General features: G+C 34.7%; 1 protein-coding gene and 1 long non-coding RNA gene across 3 annotated transcripts; one reads left to right on the top strand and one right to left on the bottom strand.

The window, feature by feature from the left end:
- The first annotated feature begins 485 nt into the window (after positions 1-485).
- On the top strand, positions 486-5,771 carry LOC145819973 (uncharacterized). 2 transcript variants are annotated; one of them, XR_014360815.1, is made up of 3 exons: positions 486-759; positions 833-930; positions 2,988-5,771. It is a non-coding gene; the product is annotated as an uncharacterized LOC145819973 (long non-coding RNA). The 2 variants fall into 2 exon arrangements; XR_014360814.1 differs by having other exon boundaries at positions 741-930.
- Positions 5,772-18,369: 12,598 nt separating this feature from the next.
- LOC114275571 (agamous-like MADS-box protein AGL61) lies at positions 18,370-19,770 on the bottom strand. The gene has a single exon (XM_028217622.2). It carries the CDS (start codon positions 19,638-19,640, stop codon positions 18,615-18,617), a length of 1,026 nt encoding a protein of 341 aa, XP_028073423.2. The 5' UTR covers positions 19,641-19,770; the 3' UTR covers positions 18,370-18,614.
- Positions 19,771-19,984: the final 214 nt, after the last annotated feature.

Genomic DNA, 19,984 nt, shown 5'->3' with positions numbered 1-19,984 from the left:
TCTTCTCAAATTCATCTAATAAAGCAAAGGAAACAATGAAAGAGGGTTCTATGCATACACCAAAAAATCATAAATGAAATTAAAATACACTACAACATATAAGGGTTTTTACTACTAGAAAAAGGGGCATTTGACACGGAACAATTTGCGACGGTTTAAGTGCGTCACAAAAGATTGCTTTTTGCGACGGTTTAAGTGCCATCACAACATTTATAGTTTTTGCGACGGAAAAAATTAGTCCGTGGCAAAAAGTAAGGTTATATGCGACGGTAAGATAAACGTGGCAAAATTTTTCTGGTTTTAAATTTTTTTTTCTTTTTTTGCGACGCTCTTTTGGCAATCCGTCGCAAAATTTTATTTTTTTTCTTTCATTCGCGACAGGCTTTAATATCGTCGCAAATAGTAATTCCTAAATTCACGCCAAAACCCCCTCCCACTCTCCCTCTTTCCCGATACTCCCAAATTCTCTGTTATCTCTTGAGATCAAAAAAAAAAAAAAAAAAAAAAAAAAGCCCTAATCTCACTGGTCTCTCCCTCCCTCTCACCCAGTCGTCACTCTATCTCTCTGGCGGGGGCTGCGACGATGAGAGGAGGCGGTTGTGAAATCTGGATGCCTGCGACGAGGTTTGATAAATTAGCCTCTAACCTTCTCTTTCCCCCTCTCTCCCTCCCTCCCTCCCTCCTATATCCTTTGGATCCCACGTTTCTGAACCTGCGCTCCTCTTCGCGAACACCTGCTTCATTCTCTGGATTTCTGAGGTACTTTCACATCTGGGTTTCTCTTAATTTTGTTTGGTTTACTTTCAATCTTTTAAATTGAAAGTAAAGACAGGGTTTGAAGGGGAAGGGTTTCAAACGGTGATCTCTCTTCAGCGGCGAGACTAGTTCGATGGTACAACAAGACTGGTTCGGTGGTGGCAACGATCGACGGTACACACTCATCTCATCTATTCTCTTCTCTTCGATCTGAAATCAAAAGTTTTCATGGGTGCCTTTCTATGTTGCTCGAAGTTGTTCTGGGTGCCTTTTGAATGGAATAGGGGTGTTAGCGGTGTTGATTTTAGGGAATATGGGAATAAGGGTTTGGATGCTTTGACTAGTGAGAGAGTATATCGAGCTACAGAAGACTCAAGTGAGGCTGATTTTTTATTTTTGCTTGCAAGAAACCCCATTACTCTTCAACTTGGACAATGATTCTATCTTTAACGAAAGCAACTGATGGAACTAATTTTCAAATCTGGTTTTGCAGATTTCAAATCTAATTCTTCCTCATTGATTTGTTTTTTTTTTTTTTTTTTTTTTGATGATGATGATGATGATGTCTGGGTTTTTAATTTGTTAATTCGTTGGTACTAACTGTGATTTTGAGTTTTCTGGGTTATGGTTATTTATTTGTGTGAATTGCTAGTTGTTCAAGTAAAGTTCTTTGTCAAATGCAAAGTTTTGTTTTTTGGGATTAATGGGAGAAATACACTTTTTTTTCCTTCTTTTTTTTCTTTTTTTGGTTGTTGGTAGAATTGTGATGATTTTGAGTTTTCTGGGTTATTTATTTGTGTGAATTGCTGGTTGTTCATGTTCTTTGTCAAATGCACAGTTTTGTTTTTTTGGGGATTAATGGGTGAAACACACTGTACTTATGAGAACCATTAATGTGAGTAGAGTTTGTAGCTGAAATGTCGTTGAGGTTCTATTCTGTCAAATTGATAGGTTATAATTTATCAATGTAAAAGGGGAAATGAAATATTTGAAGTTAATATGATGGAGTTTTTGCAGTTTCATATTTACTAGTTCAAGTAGCTGCAAATATTTTTTAATATCTCATATTTTTATTTTGTTTCCCTTTCTCATTTTTTAGTTTAAAGTTAGTTGTCCTTTTTGTTTTGTGGCTAGTACATTGTTTCTCTTCATCTCCATTGACTTCATGGTGTCTGATAAATCTGTGTGTGTACATGGCTAGGACCATGTTTTGAACTATTTTATTTTCTTAAATTCTAGAGCTCTGTTTTTGTCAAGAAGGAATTCAATGACAGCCATGACTACTTAATCATTGTTTCTCAAACTAACTTAACAAAAAGGGTCTTACAAATGCTTTTTTCCATAGTCCTGATTTAGGTAGGTAGTTTTTATTTTTATTGGGGTTAGGAAATTAGCTCAAAGGTTGAACTTTTAGCTTTGGATTTGTTAGGAAATCACATTATCATGCTGTTTTTCAAGCAAGACAGTTTTTCCTGTCTGTTAATGGGAACAAGGCCCCTGGACCCAATGGCTACCCGGCTAGTTTCTTTAAGAGTTCCTGGGAGGTTGTGGGTAAGGATATTGTTGAGGCTATTAAATTTTTTTTTACTTCTAGTGAACTTCTTAAGGAGTTTAATAGCGCCTTGATTGGTTCTAGTATACCTAAAGCTGGGCAGTGGTTGGTTCTAGTATACCTACTGCTGCTACTGTTTTATTGGACTCTATGCACCTTCAGCTGAGCCTATTATTAAGGTATGTTGGAACTCCATACCTCTAGAGTCATTTCTTTTTTTTCTTTTTTTTTTTGTTTTCCTATAGTAAGCTTGATTTGCTCCATGATAGTCCTGCATTTTGTAATTTTTTTTAGTGTTACTTTTATGTTGGATAGGACAAGAACTTCAATAATATGCCAAAGTGTGAGCATTCTGTGAAAGCTGCACGAACCGAAACAACTAAGCAGTTACATTGTTACCATAACAAAAAAATCTACCTGTTACATTGTTGTTCTCTGTACTATTGGCTACTCTACAGCGTGATGCCATGTTGGTGTTATTTTGGAAAATGGAAGTGTACATTTTGCCAGCTTGAAATATGCATGTTGCTCCTTTAGGTTTCCTCTGGATTTATTTTAATTATGGGATTGCTCCGTGTTTATAAATGGCTTACAGTATTTCTGATTTATATCCGCGTGATATATTATTCTTCTTACCAAAGAAATATATTCCTTTTCTTATGTAAGTTCCCTTCTATAGAGACTGGCAGCAGGTGAATGGTTTACAGCCCGAGTCTCTGCTTGTGGACTATTTCATATTGCTTACCCTAGTGCCTCAGAGATGTTAAAGACAGAATTACGGTCAATATACGGCCAGTTGTGTCAGGATGACATGCCTATGGTGAGGAGGTCTGCTGCAACTGTTGAACCTGCTCATCTCAAGACTGACATCATGTCAATATTTGAGGATCTTACACAGGATGGTAAGTGCTTTTTTATACGCTAGGCCACAACAGTCTTAATTTTCCAACTTATGATCAGGTACATATTGAGGGATGCATGGATTGGTCCAACTGTGATAAACATTTGGCAAGCTTTAGTTAGCAGATTGCCAACCTCTAGCAGCGGAGGTGATTTTTTACCCATGCTTGGAACATTCAAAGCTGGAATATTTATTGGAACCATATGATAAGGGTGGATGTGATGAATTAGGACCACAATAACTGAATATGTAACTGTAGTAGGCAATCTAAATGTGGATGAGATGAAGAATGGGGAAGAGGGATGGATAGTTGTAGGTGTAGATGCCAGCTAGCTCAGATGGTGAATTCTTCACAAAGAAAAACCAGCAAATATCCCAAGATGCACAAAATAGATAAAATCGTACTAATAAGTATTTGGACTCGAGAAATGAAGGTTTATTAGTCTATAGCCGAAGACTTGGATTGCATTGTTAAAAAACAAACTGAAAATTGAAGCTTAACAGAAAGTAAAAGATTATCAATGGAAAATTGTTGCTTTTGGTAACATGTAAAATCAAGTGGGTAATACCAAAGCTTGTCGAGAAAGCTATTAGCCTCAGAGAAATCGTGAAAGCTGCACGAACCAAAACAACTAAGCAGTTAAGGCTCTGATTGTTCACATTTTCATTTTCTCCGCATGTATTGGCTAGACAATGTTGCCAGTGAGCTTCATATAGAATTCTTAATTTGTTTCCTGTAGTGGGTGTGATCTTGTTTTCTTGTTATCGTGCTTTGCATCACAATATGCTAGCCCTGTAGTACTCTCTCTTCCTTTCTTTGATTTGTCAATTTTTATTTGCACAGTAGAGAATAAATCTTTTTCATTCTGCATCTTTCAACCATTAATCACTGATGCCAACTATTTGGAATTATGATGCAGCTGGTGCATAAAAGCATAGAACTTCATGATTGATCATTCTGGTTTTCTCTGTGACATAAAGCAATGGGTCTTAAGATTTTTATATTCAATTTTTTACCCGTCCTGGAGTGTATATTCTCTTGTTACTTCTATCATTTGCTATCTATGTTTGATTTGCACACATCAAGGCATTTTTATTTCTTTATGGTCATTCCATATTCACAAACCCTGAGTTTGAATGGCATTGATTAGTTGAAGGATGATGGTTGACTTCTGTATGTGGTCACCTGGGTGACAGTTGGGGAACTTAGTTCCACTGCTTGGGTTAACCTGGGCAATTTGTCGAACATGATGAGAACATGTGTTTTCTTTTTTATGAAAAATTTCCATATTGAGACGCTCCAATTCATTTTGCTTTTTGTTTCCGTAGGCTAAAAAAATGTCGATGACTAGGAAAAGAAAACTGTTGAGGTTTGATCTTCTGCTTGGGAAATTTCAGAGGCAGCGAAAGCATTTCTGAGTAAATTATAACAATAATTATTTTGTTCTAATCCAACTCCATTTTTTTTTCTAGTCCAGTTGATGGGCTTTGAAGAACATTAGGCGTTTGAAGAACATTAGAAATTCACTTGGTTGAGTTTATTTTTTAGTTTATTGTTGACAGAATTCACTCAGACTTGAGTTGGTTACTTGTTCAATGTAGTCAGATTTTTGGAAGGAATATCATAAATTGTGACCTGCCAAATTGTCAATCCACTCTTTGAAGATTTCAAAACTTAACTGAATTCATTTATGAAATCTTTGTTTATTTGAGTGGGACTCTTTATTTTTAGTATTCCGATTTTACATTACTAGTGTTTTGATTAAACCAAGCTAGTTTTTAATCTAGCTTGTTCAGAACACCTCTTATTCCAATATTTATTGTTCTTGATTGCACTTGTCAAGTGTGTTTTGGTATGTTAACTATGGTGAAATGTTTTTGCAGCTATTTAATATCAGCGAGGAAGTAGTAATTGATGCTACAAATAAAGGAAATGTAGGACGATTGATCAACTATTGTATAAGTTTCTATTTTAGAAATTAATACAGAATTTTGTTTATTTATTGGCTAACAAGCTTCTAATGACACGAGTGTTTTTTCCTGATAAATTCTTTTTTTATTGGCAACAAGGTTAGCTGCTCCAGCTGTAAGCTTGAAATTAATTATATTGTAAATGATTTTTTTTTTTTTTGCAGGTGCAACCCTTTTGAGAACATGATGATATCTTCGCATATCGATATTAGAGTTTACAATCTTATTTATTTATTTATTTTTTGAAAAAAATATCAAATGTTTTACATTTTCTGTAAGCTTGAAAATAATTATGTTGTAAATGATGATTTTTTTTCTTTTTTGTTTCTTTTTGCAGATGCAAACCTTTTGAGTACGTGATATCTTCGTATATCAATATGGGAGCTTACTATTGATATCAAAACAAGCTACATTATATCTGTTTTTATTTTTTTATTTTTTTATTTCTATCGTCGATACTAAAAATTTGAGTTCTTGAATTTCAAAAATTATTAGTATTGTTAGAGGTTATTTTATATATTTTTGTAAATAATATTTGATTGACAATTGCTACAAGGTATATATATTATTCTTGGTATATGATTTTTTGAATGTGAATTTGGATGTGGATGTGGATGTGGATGTGGATGTGGATGTGGATGTGGATGTGGATATGGATATGGATGTGGATGTGGATGTGGATGTGGATGTATTTTTAAAAATATTAATAATTTGTATAGGAAATATTTAATAAAATATGATTTTATAAAAAATAATTTTATTGCGACAATAATAAACCGTCGCTAATGTAATTCTCATTTCCTTATATTTTATTAGCGACGGGTTAATCTGTCGCATATACATATTAGTTCCAATCTTTTGCGACGGCTTCAACTGTCGCAAATAAATTTTTTGTGACGGTTTAAACTGTTGCCAATACGGTATTAACTTAATATTACTTTTTTGGCGACGTTTTAGACCGTCACTAATAATATTTTTTGCGACGGCAAATATCGTCGCTGAAAAAGGTTTTTTGCGACAGCAATCAACATCGTCACTAAAAATGCCATTTTTTTCCCTTTTTTTGTGTCAGGCGAAACCGTCGCAAAAACTATTAATTAGCCGTCGCTACAAGAATGCGACGGTTTGTAACCGTTGCAAATACTTTTTGTCACGTCCCTTTCTGCCACCCCCATTTTCCGTCGCTGCTCCGTCGCAAAAAGTCTTTTGCGACGATATATGGACCTTTTGCGACGTTTGAGACCGTCGCAAAAAGTTCGATTTTTAGTAGTATAAAGATCCAAAAAGTAAAAAAATTGTTACAAAAGACATTAATGTTGGTAGCGTTTGATAACGTTTACGTTTTTTGTTTATGTTTATAAAAATTTTATAAACTAGTTTTTGTTTATTTTTAGAAAAACATAAATTACAAACGCGTTTGGTTTGAACAAAATATTTAAAAAAATTTATAAATGTAAACTAAAAAATATGTTTGTTCAGGCCTAAAATATTTATATTTATTTTTATTATTTATGACAATGGGATCACACATTATAATTGAAACAAATTAATTAAAAAAATAATTGAAAAAAAAAATTAATTTGGAAAAAAAATATTTGAAAAAAAAAATTTGAAAAATAATTAATTAAAAAAATAATTGAAAAAAAATTAATTGGGGAAAAAATATTTGAAAAAAAAATTAATTGAAAAAAAATATTAATTGAAAAAAATATTAATTTGAAAAAAAATATTAATTGAAAAAAAAATAATTGAAAATAAATTATTTGAAAAAAAAATTAATTGAAAAAAAAAATTGAAAACTGAAAACGTAAACTCATTTTTGAGTTTACGTTTTTTCCTCAAATTTATAAACTGAGACAACCATTTATAAATCAAAAAAATTATTAAACAAGTTTTTATGATAGTTTTTTAAATTTTTGTAAATATAAACTGAAAACGAAATGGTTTCCAAATAGGCTCGTTCTGATTGGTTGGGGGATTTGAGAAGGGATTTGGAAAGAGAAGAGGAAAAGGTGTGTGAAACTATGTGAAATATAGGCATATTTTATTCACATTTCACCTATCTTTTCTTTTTCTTTTTCCAAATCCCCCAACCAAACACAGCGTTAGGAACCAATTTCTATCGTCACAAGAATAATCACCAAAAAGTAGTCCCGAAAAGTCAAAAATAATTTTTTTAGCGATAAAATTTTGAAAATGTCACTAATAAATATACTTTTAAGGACAAAACAATTTGGTTTCAAAATGATTTATTTTTTAAGACAAAAATTTGGTCCCAAAAGGATAATAATTTATCACTAATGTCCAATTTTCGTTACTAAAAATATAATTACGACACTTTTCGCAACAAAAATATTTGGTGCCAAAAAAATAATTCTACCTCTAAATTTTGGTTTCTAAAACCTTAATTTTTTTGTAGTGATACCAATATATAACACATAAAAAAGCCAATCTTATTATTAACAGAACTTTTCCATTTATTATTACACCCAACAAACATCATCAATAAGAAGACAATGAAATGAAGGATGTAGCTAACGATAGCAACCAAGCAACACACACAAATCAAAAATATTAGTTGCTCAGAATTAAAAAAAAGCACACTCCATAGTTGAAAATAAAATCTCAACTAGATAACGTACTTTCTGTATTTTAATTCTATGCACCTATTATTTTTGTAAAATTTGGAGAACTCAAACGGAATTTGGACCCTCCCCATGGTTAAAAACCATGAGCCACCTCAAAGCCACCACCACCATTAGCCTCCTTCAAGAGCTCGACCAGTTTGTTGGTTACTCTCTCCCTCACCTCCATCAATTTAGCTTTCAATTCCTTAAGCTGTTCCAAGCTAAGCTCCTCAATAGAAGCTCCAAACAAAGCCTCATTCTTCCTGGCTGTTCCCGTTTTGTCCTTGTTATTATTATTTCATAAATGGTAATGGACCCATAGTGTCATTAACTCTTATTGTGAGTAAAGAAGAGATTATGTAAATCCAATCTGGAATTCAATTAATTACGTTCACAGATTTACATAATCTGTGTGTGTATAGAAATGTATAATTTGTTGAAAATTAATGAGGGTAGTTTAGGGACCAGTCAATGAACTCCACCAAAATATATATTGAGTAATGTTACGCATCATGAAATAAATATTATGAAAAATTTCATAAAATTAATTTAAAAGTAATTGCATAACATGCAATAAAATACTACAAATTAATTCAAGGGTGGAGAATCTTCATGAAGGTTTTTCATTACATTTCTTTCATAATACCTAGTGTTACTGATATATATATATATATATATATATATATATATAACAAATAAAACTTTTAACAAATTTACAATAATGCAAGAAACAGAAATAAGATTCACCTAATATTTTGTTTAATTGGTATATTTATTGGTACGTTTAATTAGTTTTTCTAACACTATTGAAAAATTTATGAAATCTAAAGGGATTTCAGGAAACCATAGGAAAACACTCCAAAATGCATAAAAACTTGTGGGAACTATGTTTAGATGATATTTTTAAAACCTTTTGCTATCATTATTTATGGACTTTTCTTTAATTTTTCTTTCCTAATTTTAAATCTAATTAAAATGTATTTTATATAGTTGGAAAGCTTTTTCAAATTACTGAAGTATGTTCAATTTATATATATATTTCACATCTTGAACTATTTTAAGCCCAAAAATCATTATCTAAGGTTATTTGATTTCCAAAATGAACTATAAGACGGTGTTCAATCTTTGGATTTGAGTAAGAAAACATATTTTGTTGCAATCTGGTTGAAATTCGAGTCATTTTATTTCTCATCAGGAATATGCTATAAGTTTATAAAAATTTGGTGTCAACAAATTTTTTTGTAAATATCTTTTTTTTTCAAAAGCACAAAGGCATGAAGACAATACAACGACAACAACAACCACCAAAAAATGCTCTAATCAATAATTATTATAAAAATAAATAAATGGGGCCTATTACCTCACCCGTTTAAATAATCTTGTGGCAATTTGGATAAAAGATTTTTTAAGAAAATTCTTATTTCTTTAAAAACAAAAGTATTTCTAATAAATGCAACAATGGTAATCCAAAAAATAAAAGAAAGTAAATGCAGCAATCAACCATTAACGATAAACAACAAAAGAATAAATGACACTATTACATCATCCGATCAAAGGATCTTGTGATAGTTTTGATAGAGAACTTTGTACAAATCTTTGAATAATTCGAAAACAGAAAGATTAGGACATTTTCAAACATAATGAATGACAAACAAGAAATTTGGATAAAAGATTTTTTTAAGAAAATTCTTAATTCTTTAAAAACAAAAGTATTTCTAATAAATGCAACAACGGTAATCTAAAAAATAAAAGAAAGTAAATGCAGCAATCAATCGTTAATGATAAACGACAAAAGAATAAATGACACTATTACATCATCCGATCAAAGGATCTTGTGGCAGTTTCGATTGAGAACTTTGTACAAATCTTTGAATAATTCGAAAACAGAAAGGTTAGGACATTTTCAAACATAATGAATGACAAACAAGACGTGACAACAATAGAATAAATATGATCAAAATTAATAACAAAACGACAAAAAACAAAATAAGCATATTACTTCAGTTGATCAATGAAGTGGCAAATTTGAAGAAAAACTTTATAGAACTTCTTGAAGCATTCTTTAAAATAAAAGGGTTCTAATAAATGCAACAACGATAATCCACAAAAGAAAAGAAAAAAATGCAGCAATCATCAACAATTAATAATAAACGACAAAAAAATAAATGAGACTGTTACATCATCCGATCAAACAACCTTGTGGCAACTTCAACAGAGAACTTTCTACAAATGTTCGTATATTTAAGACGAAAATGTTATAAGATTTTCTTTGAACAACAAACAAGGCTGGACAACAATAGAATAAAATGTGATCAAAATTAATTACACATGGTCAAAAAAAAATACGCCTATAAGTTGATTCAATTAAGCCGCTAATAAATGCAGCAACGGCGATCACCAACTAAAAGAAAGATAATGTAGGAACCAACAAATTAATAATAATCATTTCTAATGAAAAATAATAATTGAGACTATTACATCATCCGATCAATGGATCTTGCGACAATTTTAACAAAGTCTTTTTGAAATCTTCAAAAAAAATTCCCAGGCAAAACTTCTAAAACTTTCAAACATAATAAGCAACAAACAAGTCATTACAACAATAGAATAAAAGAAAAGATGTGGCAATCAATAATTTTATTGAAAACTTTCTAGGAATTCTTCAAACTTTTGGGGAAAAAAGGGCTTATAAAACGTTTAGAACTCCAAAGGAAATTGGGCAGACTTTAAGAAAACACTTTGAAATGCATGGAAACTTGCTGGAATTGTGTTCAGATAAATTTTCTTTTTCTTTTTCTTAAGCCTTCTAAATCATTTGCTGCCGTTATTTTTTTTTTAAATAAATTTTTATTTATTCTATAAGATCTTTGACTTAGTTTCAGGCACAACTAAGTCCAGTTGGTGTTCTGTCTATTTGTTCTGTTTTGGCAGCAGCAGGTGGGGCTTGATTAGTAGTTTTGTTGTTTCCATGCTATGGGTGTAGACAAATGTTATGGGAATGAGTTTTTTTTAGGAGGTCTGCTGCTGTTTGATGCTGTCTCTGAGGTTGCAAATCTGTTTCTGAAATTTTAGGCTTTGTTCACTTTGCTGCTAATACTTTGGTGTTGTTTGATTTGGTGCTGAAGCTTGTTGCTGCTGAAGTCTGCATAGTTTGCTAATTTTCTGCTTATGTCACTCAGGTCTGCTGCTATCTGGTGTTGTTTGATGCTATGCTGAAGTCAGCATAGTCGTTGCTGCTTCTGTTTGGTGGTCAAGGTCATGATTTGGTGCTGGGGGTTTTTTTGCAACAGGTCTGGGGGTTTTTTGACCTCTCTTTTTGCTGGTGGCTTCATGCTGTGTGCTGCTGGTGTTCTGTGGATGTTTTTGCTTCAATGGTGGTCTGATGGTGGATCTGTTGAAAGTGAGAGGTTGTATGTCATAGGTCTGGTTTCTGCAGAAATTAGGTGGGGAGTGCTTGTGCTGTTCTGTTTTGGTCATAGGTCTGGTCTGGTCTGGTCTGCTTGTGCTGTTCTGTTTTTGTTTTTTCTCTCTGTCTTTTGGTCTCTTTTGATTGGTTTCTCATCAATCTTGGGTCAAGTGCTAGCAAATGATTGTGCTTCCTTAGCGGTGCTAACCTAGTTGGGATCGCTAAGTTAAGTGTTGATACTTTTTGCACTTCCTTCTTTGTTGATGTCAGTTGTTTGCTACCTTCATCAATAAAGTTTCTTTTGCTGATTAAAAAAAAAAAAAAAACTTTACTAGTATTATTTATGTATTTAACAAAAAGTAGCTTCTTATTCATTTATCAAAAAATTACCCTTTTTCTTGTTTCAATTCCAGTCTATCCATCCACGTATGTGTCCCGCTTCCACAAATCTACTTCGAATTACCATTTATAAATAAAATACATGTGTTTTGATTTCTTGATTGAGCTATCATATGATTAATTGTTATCAACACATTTTTCATATTAATATGAACTTTTGTTATTTTTCTCTTTCAAAATCTCACAAATTTTTACAACAAAGATCTATGCACAAAACATTATAAACTTGGAAACAACCCAAAACTTCGCTCAAGCTTCAAACCTATTAGCATGCCCTAAATATGTTTAAGACCTAAGGAAAAGCTCTAATCTTCTTTTGGCTAGCCACTTCAAGGCTTTGTAGCACATTTGCTTCTTTTTTACCCCCTAGTAAAATTAAAACCAAGTTTTTTTTTTATATATATAGTTTTACGTTGTTATTAGATTTGCCAATCATATATCCACAATTGGGTGCCCATTTTTTTCTCAAATTTTACAGAAAAAGAAAGGAACCATTAACGATAATGCTGCTGTTTTATTCATTATTAATAAGACTCTAACATAATTAGGGAACATAGGAGAAGCCATGATATAGCTAACAAACTACAATCACAACCGACATCCCTAAACAAGACTCGAGACAACCAATAAAAAAAAAAAAAATTTAGATTTGACAGCAGCAATAACACATATAACATCGATTGGGACAATGACCACGACTGAATCTATTAGAGACATTATGGATTGGGCTGGATTGGCTGATTATCTGGTGATGCAGGGAATGGCCCGGGATTTTCAACCTCCAACCCAAGCTGAATCATTCCCGCAATGATAAACTTATTCAGCTCCTCCAGTGCAACTCTCAATTGTTCAAGTTGTTCATCATTAAGCGCATCCGAAGGAGCTGACAACAACCAGTACTGATGACGACAATCTAGCATTGTCTGTTCATGGTGAGCCTCAGGAAGCTGAGCCTCGGGAAACTGGTCCTCAAGGTCTTTGCTAGGAGGGTTCCAACACAAAACATGAACATGGCTAATTCAACACTAGGATTATGGAATATTGTGTAGAAAGCTCACTTAACTTGTTAAAGAGCGTGAAGAGGTACTCATAATGGTTTTGTTCATGTATTTTTGTAACTGTAATTCCAATTATGTCCTTATTCAGGTCCATTTGAACTCAAACCATGTACTAAACTAGTGTTCACAAGCATTATTTTTAGCCAAAGAAATGTTGTGAATCAATGTGTGTTAAATTAGTTACTAGTTTTGGAGATTTTAAAGTCCGTATGGTCACTTTTTTTATACCAAAAATATTGAAGATAGCAATGATTCCATTCAATGCAATATTACGTAATATTACTTGATAAAAAAAATTCACAAATGAGATTGGATGAACCACCCGTCTCCCAATAATCTAATTATATAGCCTCACTACCACATCGTAAAATTGTTAATTAAATAATGATACCACCACATAATATTCCATTATATTTTTTTTAGTTGTTATGCCCAATGCTTAGAAGTGCAAAACCAATTTGCATACTCAAATGCAAAAGGCTTCTTTTCAAAAGAAAAAAAGTATCATACAAAAATTGCATCATATAATTGTACCAATTGTATAAAAGTTTTGAAAATCATTATCAAAAACCCGTCTCTATGACACCTATTATTAATTTTTCTCCTGAACTTCAATAGTTTCTCTTCTTCTTCTTTTTAAAGGAAAACATTCTATAAGCCTATGAAAATGCCTATAATGTTAACATCGTGCTAACAAAGTAATAGAACTTAGAAATATATTTGATAAATTGCTCGTTTTCCATATTTATCAAATCTTTATCCCGTTCTTAACAAAAAAAAAAAAAATTGTTGACTATTTATAATATTTTATTTTTCATGTGACACTTTGTGAACGATAATAATCATTTTTGAAAGAAAAATTATTTCATAATGAAGTTCCCTTTCTATTTTTTCACCAATCCATCCTTGAGGAGAAAGAAGGATAAAACTCTCTCACTTCCAAGCTTGCTCCAACTCAGATTAACACACCAACCCAACCGCAGCACACCCACTCAGACAAGACCACTGAATTAGCACAGATCAGCATTATGCACACTGAACACTGAACCACCAGACCTGAGGAAAAATTTGACCAAAGAACTATCCACAACAAGAGCTTCCCACAGCTGACCAATCTTGTTTATCAACCACCAAAACTTGCAGCTATCTGCTTCCATACAGAATCTGGACCAAGAGCAGCAGCATCATATGCAGGACAACAGACTCCACAGCAGAACAGAATGTAGAACAGAAACACAACCCACCTTATGCAGCAACCTCAAGCCCCTTAAAGTTCATAGGATGAGAGTAGGTCCTTTTGAAGTCCTTAAGCTCATTATGCTGTCCTGATCTCCTGAGCTGAGGCACATAATGGACACGGAATGGTCCAAGCTCTTGCATTGCTCCATAGGCAAGAGAAGAACAACCTGGGCCTTCAGATAGCAGACACTAGTGCAACAACATTAGAGCACTCCACACCAATAGCCTTTTCAACAACAAAACCACACTCAAGACTGCCCAGCAGTGCACAGATGAGCAACCAGATTAGCAGCAGAAGAACTCACCCAGATTCCAGTGAAGGCAGCAAGCCAGTCTATACTCAGCTGCCATGCCTGAAACAATATTGAACCTGGTGCTTAGCAAACAATACTGAACGTCGCTAATTATCCTAGGCATCACCTCTTTAATCCTGTATGCTAGCACCTTAGCAAGAATCTTGTATAAAGAGCCAATCAAACTAATGGGCCTATACTCGTTCAAACCAAATGGGCTATCAGATTTTGGGATTAGAGCAATAAAGAAGCTATTAAGCCCTCTGACCAAGCTTGCATTCTGATGAAATTCTCTCATGAATTGAAGCACATCATATTTTACAATGCCCCAACACTTCTTGAAAAAAGACATGTTGAACCCATTAGGCCCAGGGGCCTTATTGCCCTCACAGCTATTGAGTACCTCTCTGATTTCCTCCTCTGTGAAAACAGCCTCCAATTGTTCCACCACTTGAGCACCACCAATGTTCTTAAAAGGACTAGATAATTTAGGTCTGTGACTCCAAAATTCTGAGAATAACCTCATGAAATGAGTCTTAACTTCTTCCTTAATTCCCAGAGGCTCCTCAATTAATGATCCATTAACAAGAATTGAACACAAAGAGTTTCTACTATTTTTGATAGAAGCCAAAATGTGGAAATACCTAGTATTTCTATCGCCTTTAGATGCCCAGTTGCTTCTAGATTTCTGCAACCAAGTCCATTCCAACATTTTACTGAGTCTCCAAACTTCACTCCTAACTTCCTTTCTTCTACCCTGTTCTGGAGCAAGAAGTGGTCTTTCTTCAGCTAATAGATCAAGAGCATGAGCTTCATCTTCTACATTTTTAAGCTTAGCTTCAATCTTACCAAACACCTCCGTGTTCCACTGTTTTAATGCTTGTTTCAAAGCTTTAAATTTCATAAGACACTTGAACCCTGCCCACCCTTCCACCATAAGCTCTGACCAGGTTTGCTTCCCAAAAGGGAAAAAATTAGGATGTAACAGCCAGGCATTAATAAACCTAAACGGCCTAGGGCCCCAGTCCCTATCATTCTCCATTAAAATAATGGGACAATGGTCAAACAGCAGTCTAGGAAGACCCCATAATTTGAAATTGAAGGTTTGCACCCAATCATGGTTAAGTAAGAATCTATCTAGTCTACTCCATTTCTCTCTATCTTGGGAATTACACCAAGTGAACTTCCTTCCTAGCATGGGCATATCCATCAATTCCAATTGAGAAATCATATAATTAAAATCCCTCATCCCTCTATCCCGTCTGAAGCACCCAATCCTTTCTAAAATGGTTCTGATTTCATTAAAGTCCCCACACGAACACCACGGCCCCAGAAAGATGGATTTTAATCTGATTAAACACTCCCACACCTCTCTTCTTTTTGCCACCTCATTAGGACCATATACATTGATGATAACACACTCAAAACTATGAAAAATTGTATCTGAGAGCAGCAAGAAATTCTGGTTGCAGCAGCTAGCCTTCAATTGAAAAACATCCGGATTCCATATGCAAAGCAGTTCTCCAGCTCTACCAATTGCATCAACAGACATGAACTCAAAGTGGTCACCCGGCCATAAAGACTTAACCAACTCTGAATTGACTTCTGATTTCTTAGCCTCTTGAAGTAGAGCAATATCCATTCTTCTTTCAGCAAGAATTTGCTTAACCTTTCTCTTTTTTTCTGGTCGCCCAATCCCTCTCACATTCCATGATTGTATCTTCATTAAACATTGCTAAACACTCTAAACCCCCTGGATTTGCTAGATTAATTAACATCACCATCCCTTGTCCTTGCTCTTTCTAAATCTTGAGTTTCCATATCATATAAATGGCTTATCACGTCCTCTTCTTTCCCTTCATAATCAAGACCAAGAGCTTTCCCAATTTCAGAACCATTTCAGAAAGGATTGGGCAAGCTGGCTGTTAATTATGCTCTACTGTTGGACTGCAATGTTGTGCTACTGCTGGTCTGGTTGGGCAAGCTGGCTGCAAGTACTGGATGCAATGATCTGTTCTGCTCTTGGACTGCTGTTGGTCTGATGTTGGATTTCTGGTGGACTGCAGTTGTACTGCTTTGATTTGTTGGTCTGATGGTGAAATGCTGGTGGGCTGCTGTTGGGCAGAAGCTGGTTGCAAGTCCTGGTTTGAACCTGGGCTGCTAGTATGCTAAGGTCTGCTAGAATGCTATGGTTTTGAATCTGTTGGTCTGATGGTGGATGGCTGGTGGTCTGCTGGATAGAATCTGTTAGTCTGATGGTGGATGGCTGGTGGTCTGCTGGGTAGAATCTGGCTGCAAGTCCTGGGTTGGGCTGCTAGTATGCTAAGGTGAGCTTGCTGCTAAGCTGCAAGTCAAGTCCTGCGTGAGCTAAGCTAAGGTTCAAGTAGGCACTATGAATTGGTTTTGGCTAAGGTTCAAGTACGCTAAGACTCTGAGCTGCTGTTGCTTCTGGTTGAGGCTCAAATGAAGCTGGTATGGTTGTGTTGAGACTCTGGGTGCAAGTCCCAGGTTGGGATGCTGATGCTGGTGTAGTTTCTGATCTACTTTTCTGTAGTAGTTTTCTGCTTTTTTGTTTTCTGGTTTTTTTGGGTTTGGTTTCTCTCCACCCCTTTTGGGTTGAGCTAGCATTTGATTGGGTGCTTCCCTTGGTGCCAACATAGTTGGGATGAAGGGTTTCACTTTGATGCTTTTTGCACGCCTCCGCTTTATTGATGTTATCCATATATATGTATGTTTGATGCTATCAATAAAGTTTTTTTTTTTTTTTTTTTGCTGATCAAAAAAAACTAACAACTGATTTTTGCCAATCAAAAAATAAATAAATAAATGTATCGGCTTGACCTAGGTGTTGTTTAGCTGTACAAGTCATTTTGCATTCATGAATTGTGCCATCGCAGCATTGGAAAAAAAAAAAAAAAAAAAGAATTGCCAATTCATGTGCATGAAAAATTAACTCAATTTGGTTCTGAAATCAATAGGAAAAATTTATACAAGTCCGTAATTATTCAAAAAAAAAATTTTAGCCTTTCAAACTATAATCAAATGATTAAGGAGTTCTGATATTCTAAAGAAACTTTTAGAATGATTTCTCATAAGACATATAGAATGCAACAGGTAATTGCAAGAAAAGAGTATTCAATAAATCGTCATTTTTTCCTTCAACGAACCTTTTTGGTACATAAAAAGTAAACTTTATGCAAGTAAGCAGTCCCATATGAAATTCATAAAACATTCATATTTGACACTTGAGAATGCCATATTTCTTTAATCTCCTCGTACAATCCATACACAAAATATATATAAATTAATAACAAAAAAAATGAAACTGTATATATTTTCTATGAATTATTTTTTAATACATCAAATGACTTGATTTCCACACAGTTTCTCACAAATTAAATACCTCAATGTCAAACTATCTCTCACATTAAATTCTCCATTCATTTTATTAGGAACGCATTCAAGTTCATTTCCCGCTTTGAAATCATAATGACTTTACAAATAAAACTTCATGAAATTTGAGATTAATTACCCCTTTTTTTCAGCCCTGCGCGGCGATAAGATTATCATTGAAGATAAAACATAACAAAGACTCAACTCTATATATGTTGGATTGATCAAATCACAAATCCATATGTCTTTAACATATTGGATTGGTTCCTTGCATATTGAGTGTTTATCTCCATTCAAAAAAAAGCCAAATACACCTAGCAAAATAATAAATAAACAAATAAATGCAGATTTTTTTTTATTGAATGCATTATCTTCCTATCTGTCATTCAGTCCTCTACTGTAAATATTATGTGGAGTTTGGATAGTATCAATATTCACAAATGACAGATCAATACACTTCATCATTTTAAATTGAAGAACCATTAATCTTAACAATAATTAGAGACATTTCACTGTTGCTTTGCTGTGGATGGGTTCTTGATGAAACCCATTTTGTTTCTTTCATCTCTTTGTTCTGACCCAAAAACTGGGATATAAAAATAAGATTAAAAGACCAAAAAAAAAAAAAAACAAGAGGGATAATTTGAAAGCAATGCTAGATGGCTAAGATAATTTTTCCTTCTCAAATTAAAGGTGTATTTCATTAGAATGAAAATTATAGAAAGTGAAGAGAAAAGAAAATTTATTTTCTTGTACTTATTTGGCTAAGATAGATTTTGTCTGAGAAAGTAAAAAGAAAATTGATAAATGAGATAACAATTAATTAGTTTCAGAAGGAAAAAATCATATAATATTTTCCAAGAAATTGAAAGTAAACTCATAACGCCCATATGAATCACACACATAAAAATGCCAATTTATTCCAATATGGGGTTCAACATCACCAAGACAAAAAAAGAAAAAAGAAAAACTGTGTACAATGTCAAAAAAACATTAATATAAATCAGTCATATGAGCTTCTAGTAAAAACCACGACCATAGCCATGGTTAAATCCATAAGGAGCCTTCAAATCACCGGTGTCTAGAATCCTACCATCAAATGGAACAATACTATTGTTGTCGCTGCCACCACCACCAGCTCCAAAAGAGCCCAGCCCTGCACCAAATGGTAAAGCACCAATACCACCACCTCCAGCAAAACTCGGGCCCGCCTGAAATGTCAAGCCAACACCACCTCCAGCGAAACTGGGGCCGGCCTGAAATGACGAGCCACCTGCACCACCACCAAAAGAACTCCGCCCATCAAGAAATCCACCACCACCACCACCACCAAAAGAAGTACCACCACCACCACCAAGCCCAGCAAAAAACCCACCACCACCACCAGCAGTGTTACCACCACCACCACCAAAAGAACTCGGCCCAGCAAGAAATCCAGCACCTCCAAAAGAACTCGGCCCTGGATGAAATCCAGCACCACCACCAAAAGAAGTCGGTCCCACCCCAAATCCAAAGGAATTGGCAGGCTGTTCGTGCAGAATCCTATCAGCGCGGATTCCAATCTTGGTCCTGAGTTGCATCATAGCAGCCTTAAACTGATGAAGCTGTGGCAGATTCATCTCCTCAACCGAACCCTCCCACCAGCGATGTTCGCCCTGACCCTCGGCCATCCTCAGCTGATCTAGGGCTGTGCCGCGCTGCTTCTCCACGTCCAGAAGGGCCTGAACATGGTTCAACTGCAGATTAAGATCCCGGACACAGGCACTCCGGTGAGCCTCCACCAGCTGGTGGGTTCCACTGTTCAGAGGAGCGTCCCGGGACAGAAACCTGTCGATGATCATATCCACAGTGGGGTGGCCAAAAGAGTAGGCCTTTTTGCCAGGAGAGAATACAATGATTCCCACCTCGGCACCACACAAGATTGAAAGCTCGCTGGCTTTCTTGAAGAGACCGGATCGCCGTTTTGAAAAGGTGACTTGGAGGTTGCTCTCGTTCTCCATTTTGGTCATGGTGATCTTTTGGCGGCCTTTGCTTTTTCTCTCCATGGCTAGTGTTAACACAAGGAAGGAAGAGAATGAAGTTTTTTTTGTTACAGGGAAGAGAATGAAGCTGTGTGATTGTGTGTGTCCTAAAACATTTTTTTTTTTGTTACAGGGAAGAGAATGAAGCTGTGTGATTGTGTGGGTCCTAAAACATGTTTTTTTTGTTACAGGGAACATGGTTCGGAGGGGTATTTAAAGAGGCTTGGCCATACCTTGTGGGGCTTGTTTGTTTCATGGGATTAGTGGGGCTACCCAAAGTATCTCTGGTTTTCAAATTTTAGGTAACTAGGTGTTTGGATGAGTAAATTTTAGGTAAGTTGTGTTTGGATGAGGTATATTTCTGGAGA

This window comes from Camellia sinensis, chromosome 2, assembly GCF_055761805.1.
Source record: "Camellia sinensis isolate YWXY chromosome 2, ASM5576180v1, whole genome shotgun sequence".
NCBI classification, from domain to species: domain Eukaryota; kingdom Viridiplantae; phylum Streptophyta; class Magnoliopsida; order Ericales; family Theaceae; genus Camellia; species Camellia sinensis.
Note: the sequence above shows the minus strand (reverse complement) of the source record. Positions and strands in the feature narration are given on the sequence as shown.

What these genes read in the sequence shown, in the direction of transcription:
- LOC114275571 (XM_028217622.2), bottom strand. Translation starts at nt 19,640, where the DNA reads ATGGAGAGAAAAAGCAAAGGCCGCCAAAAGATCACCATGACCAAAATG.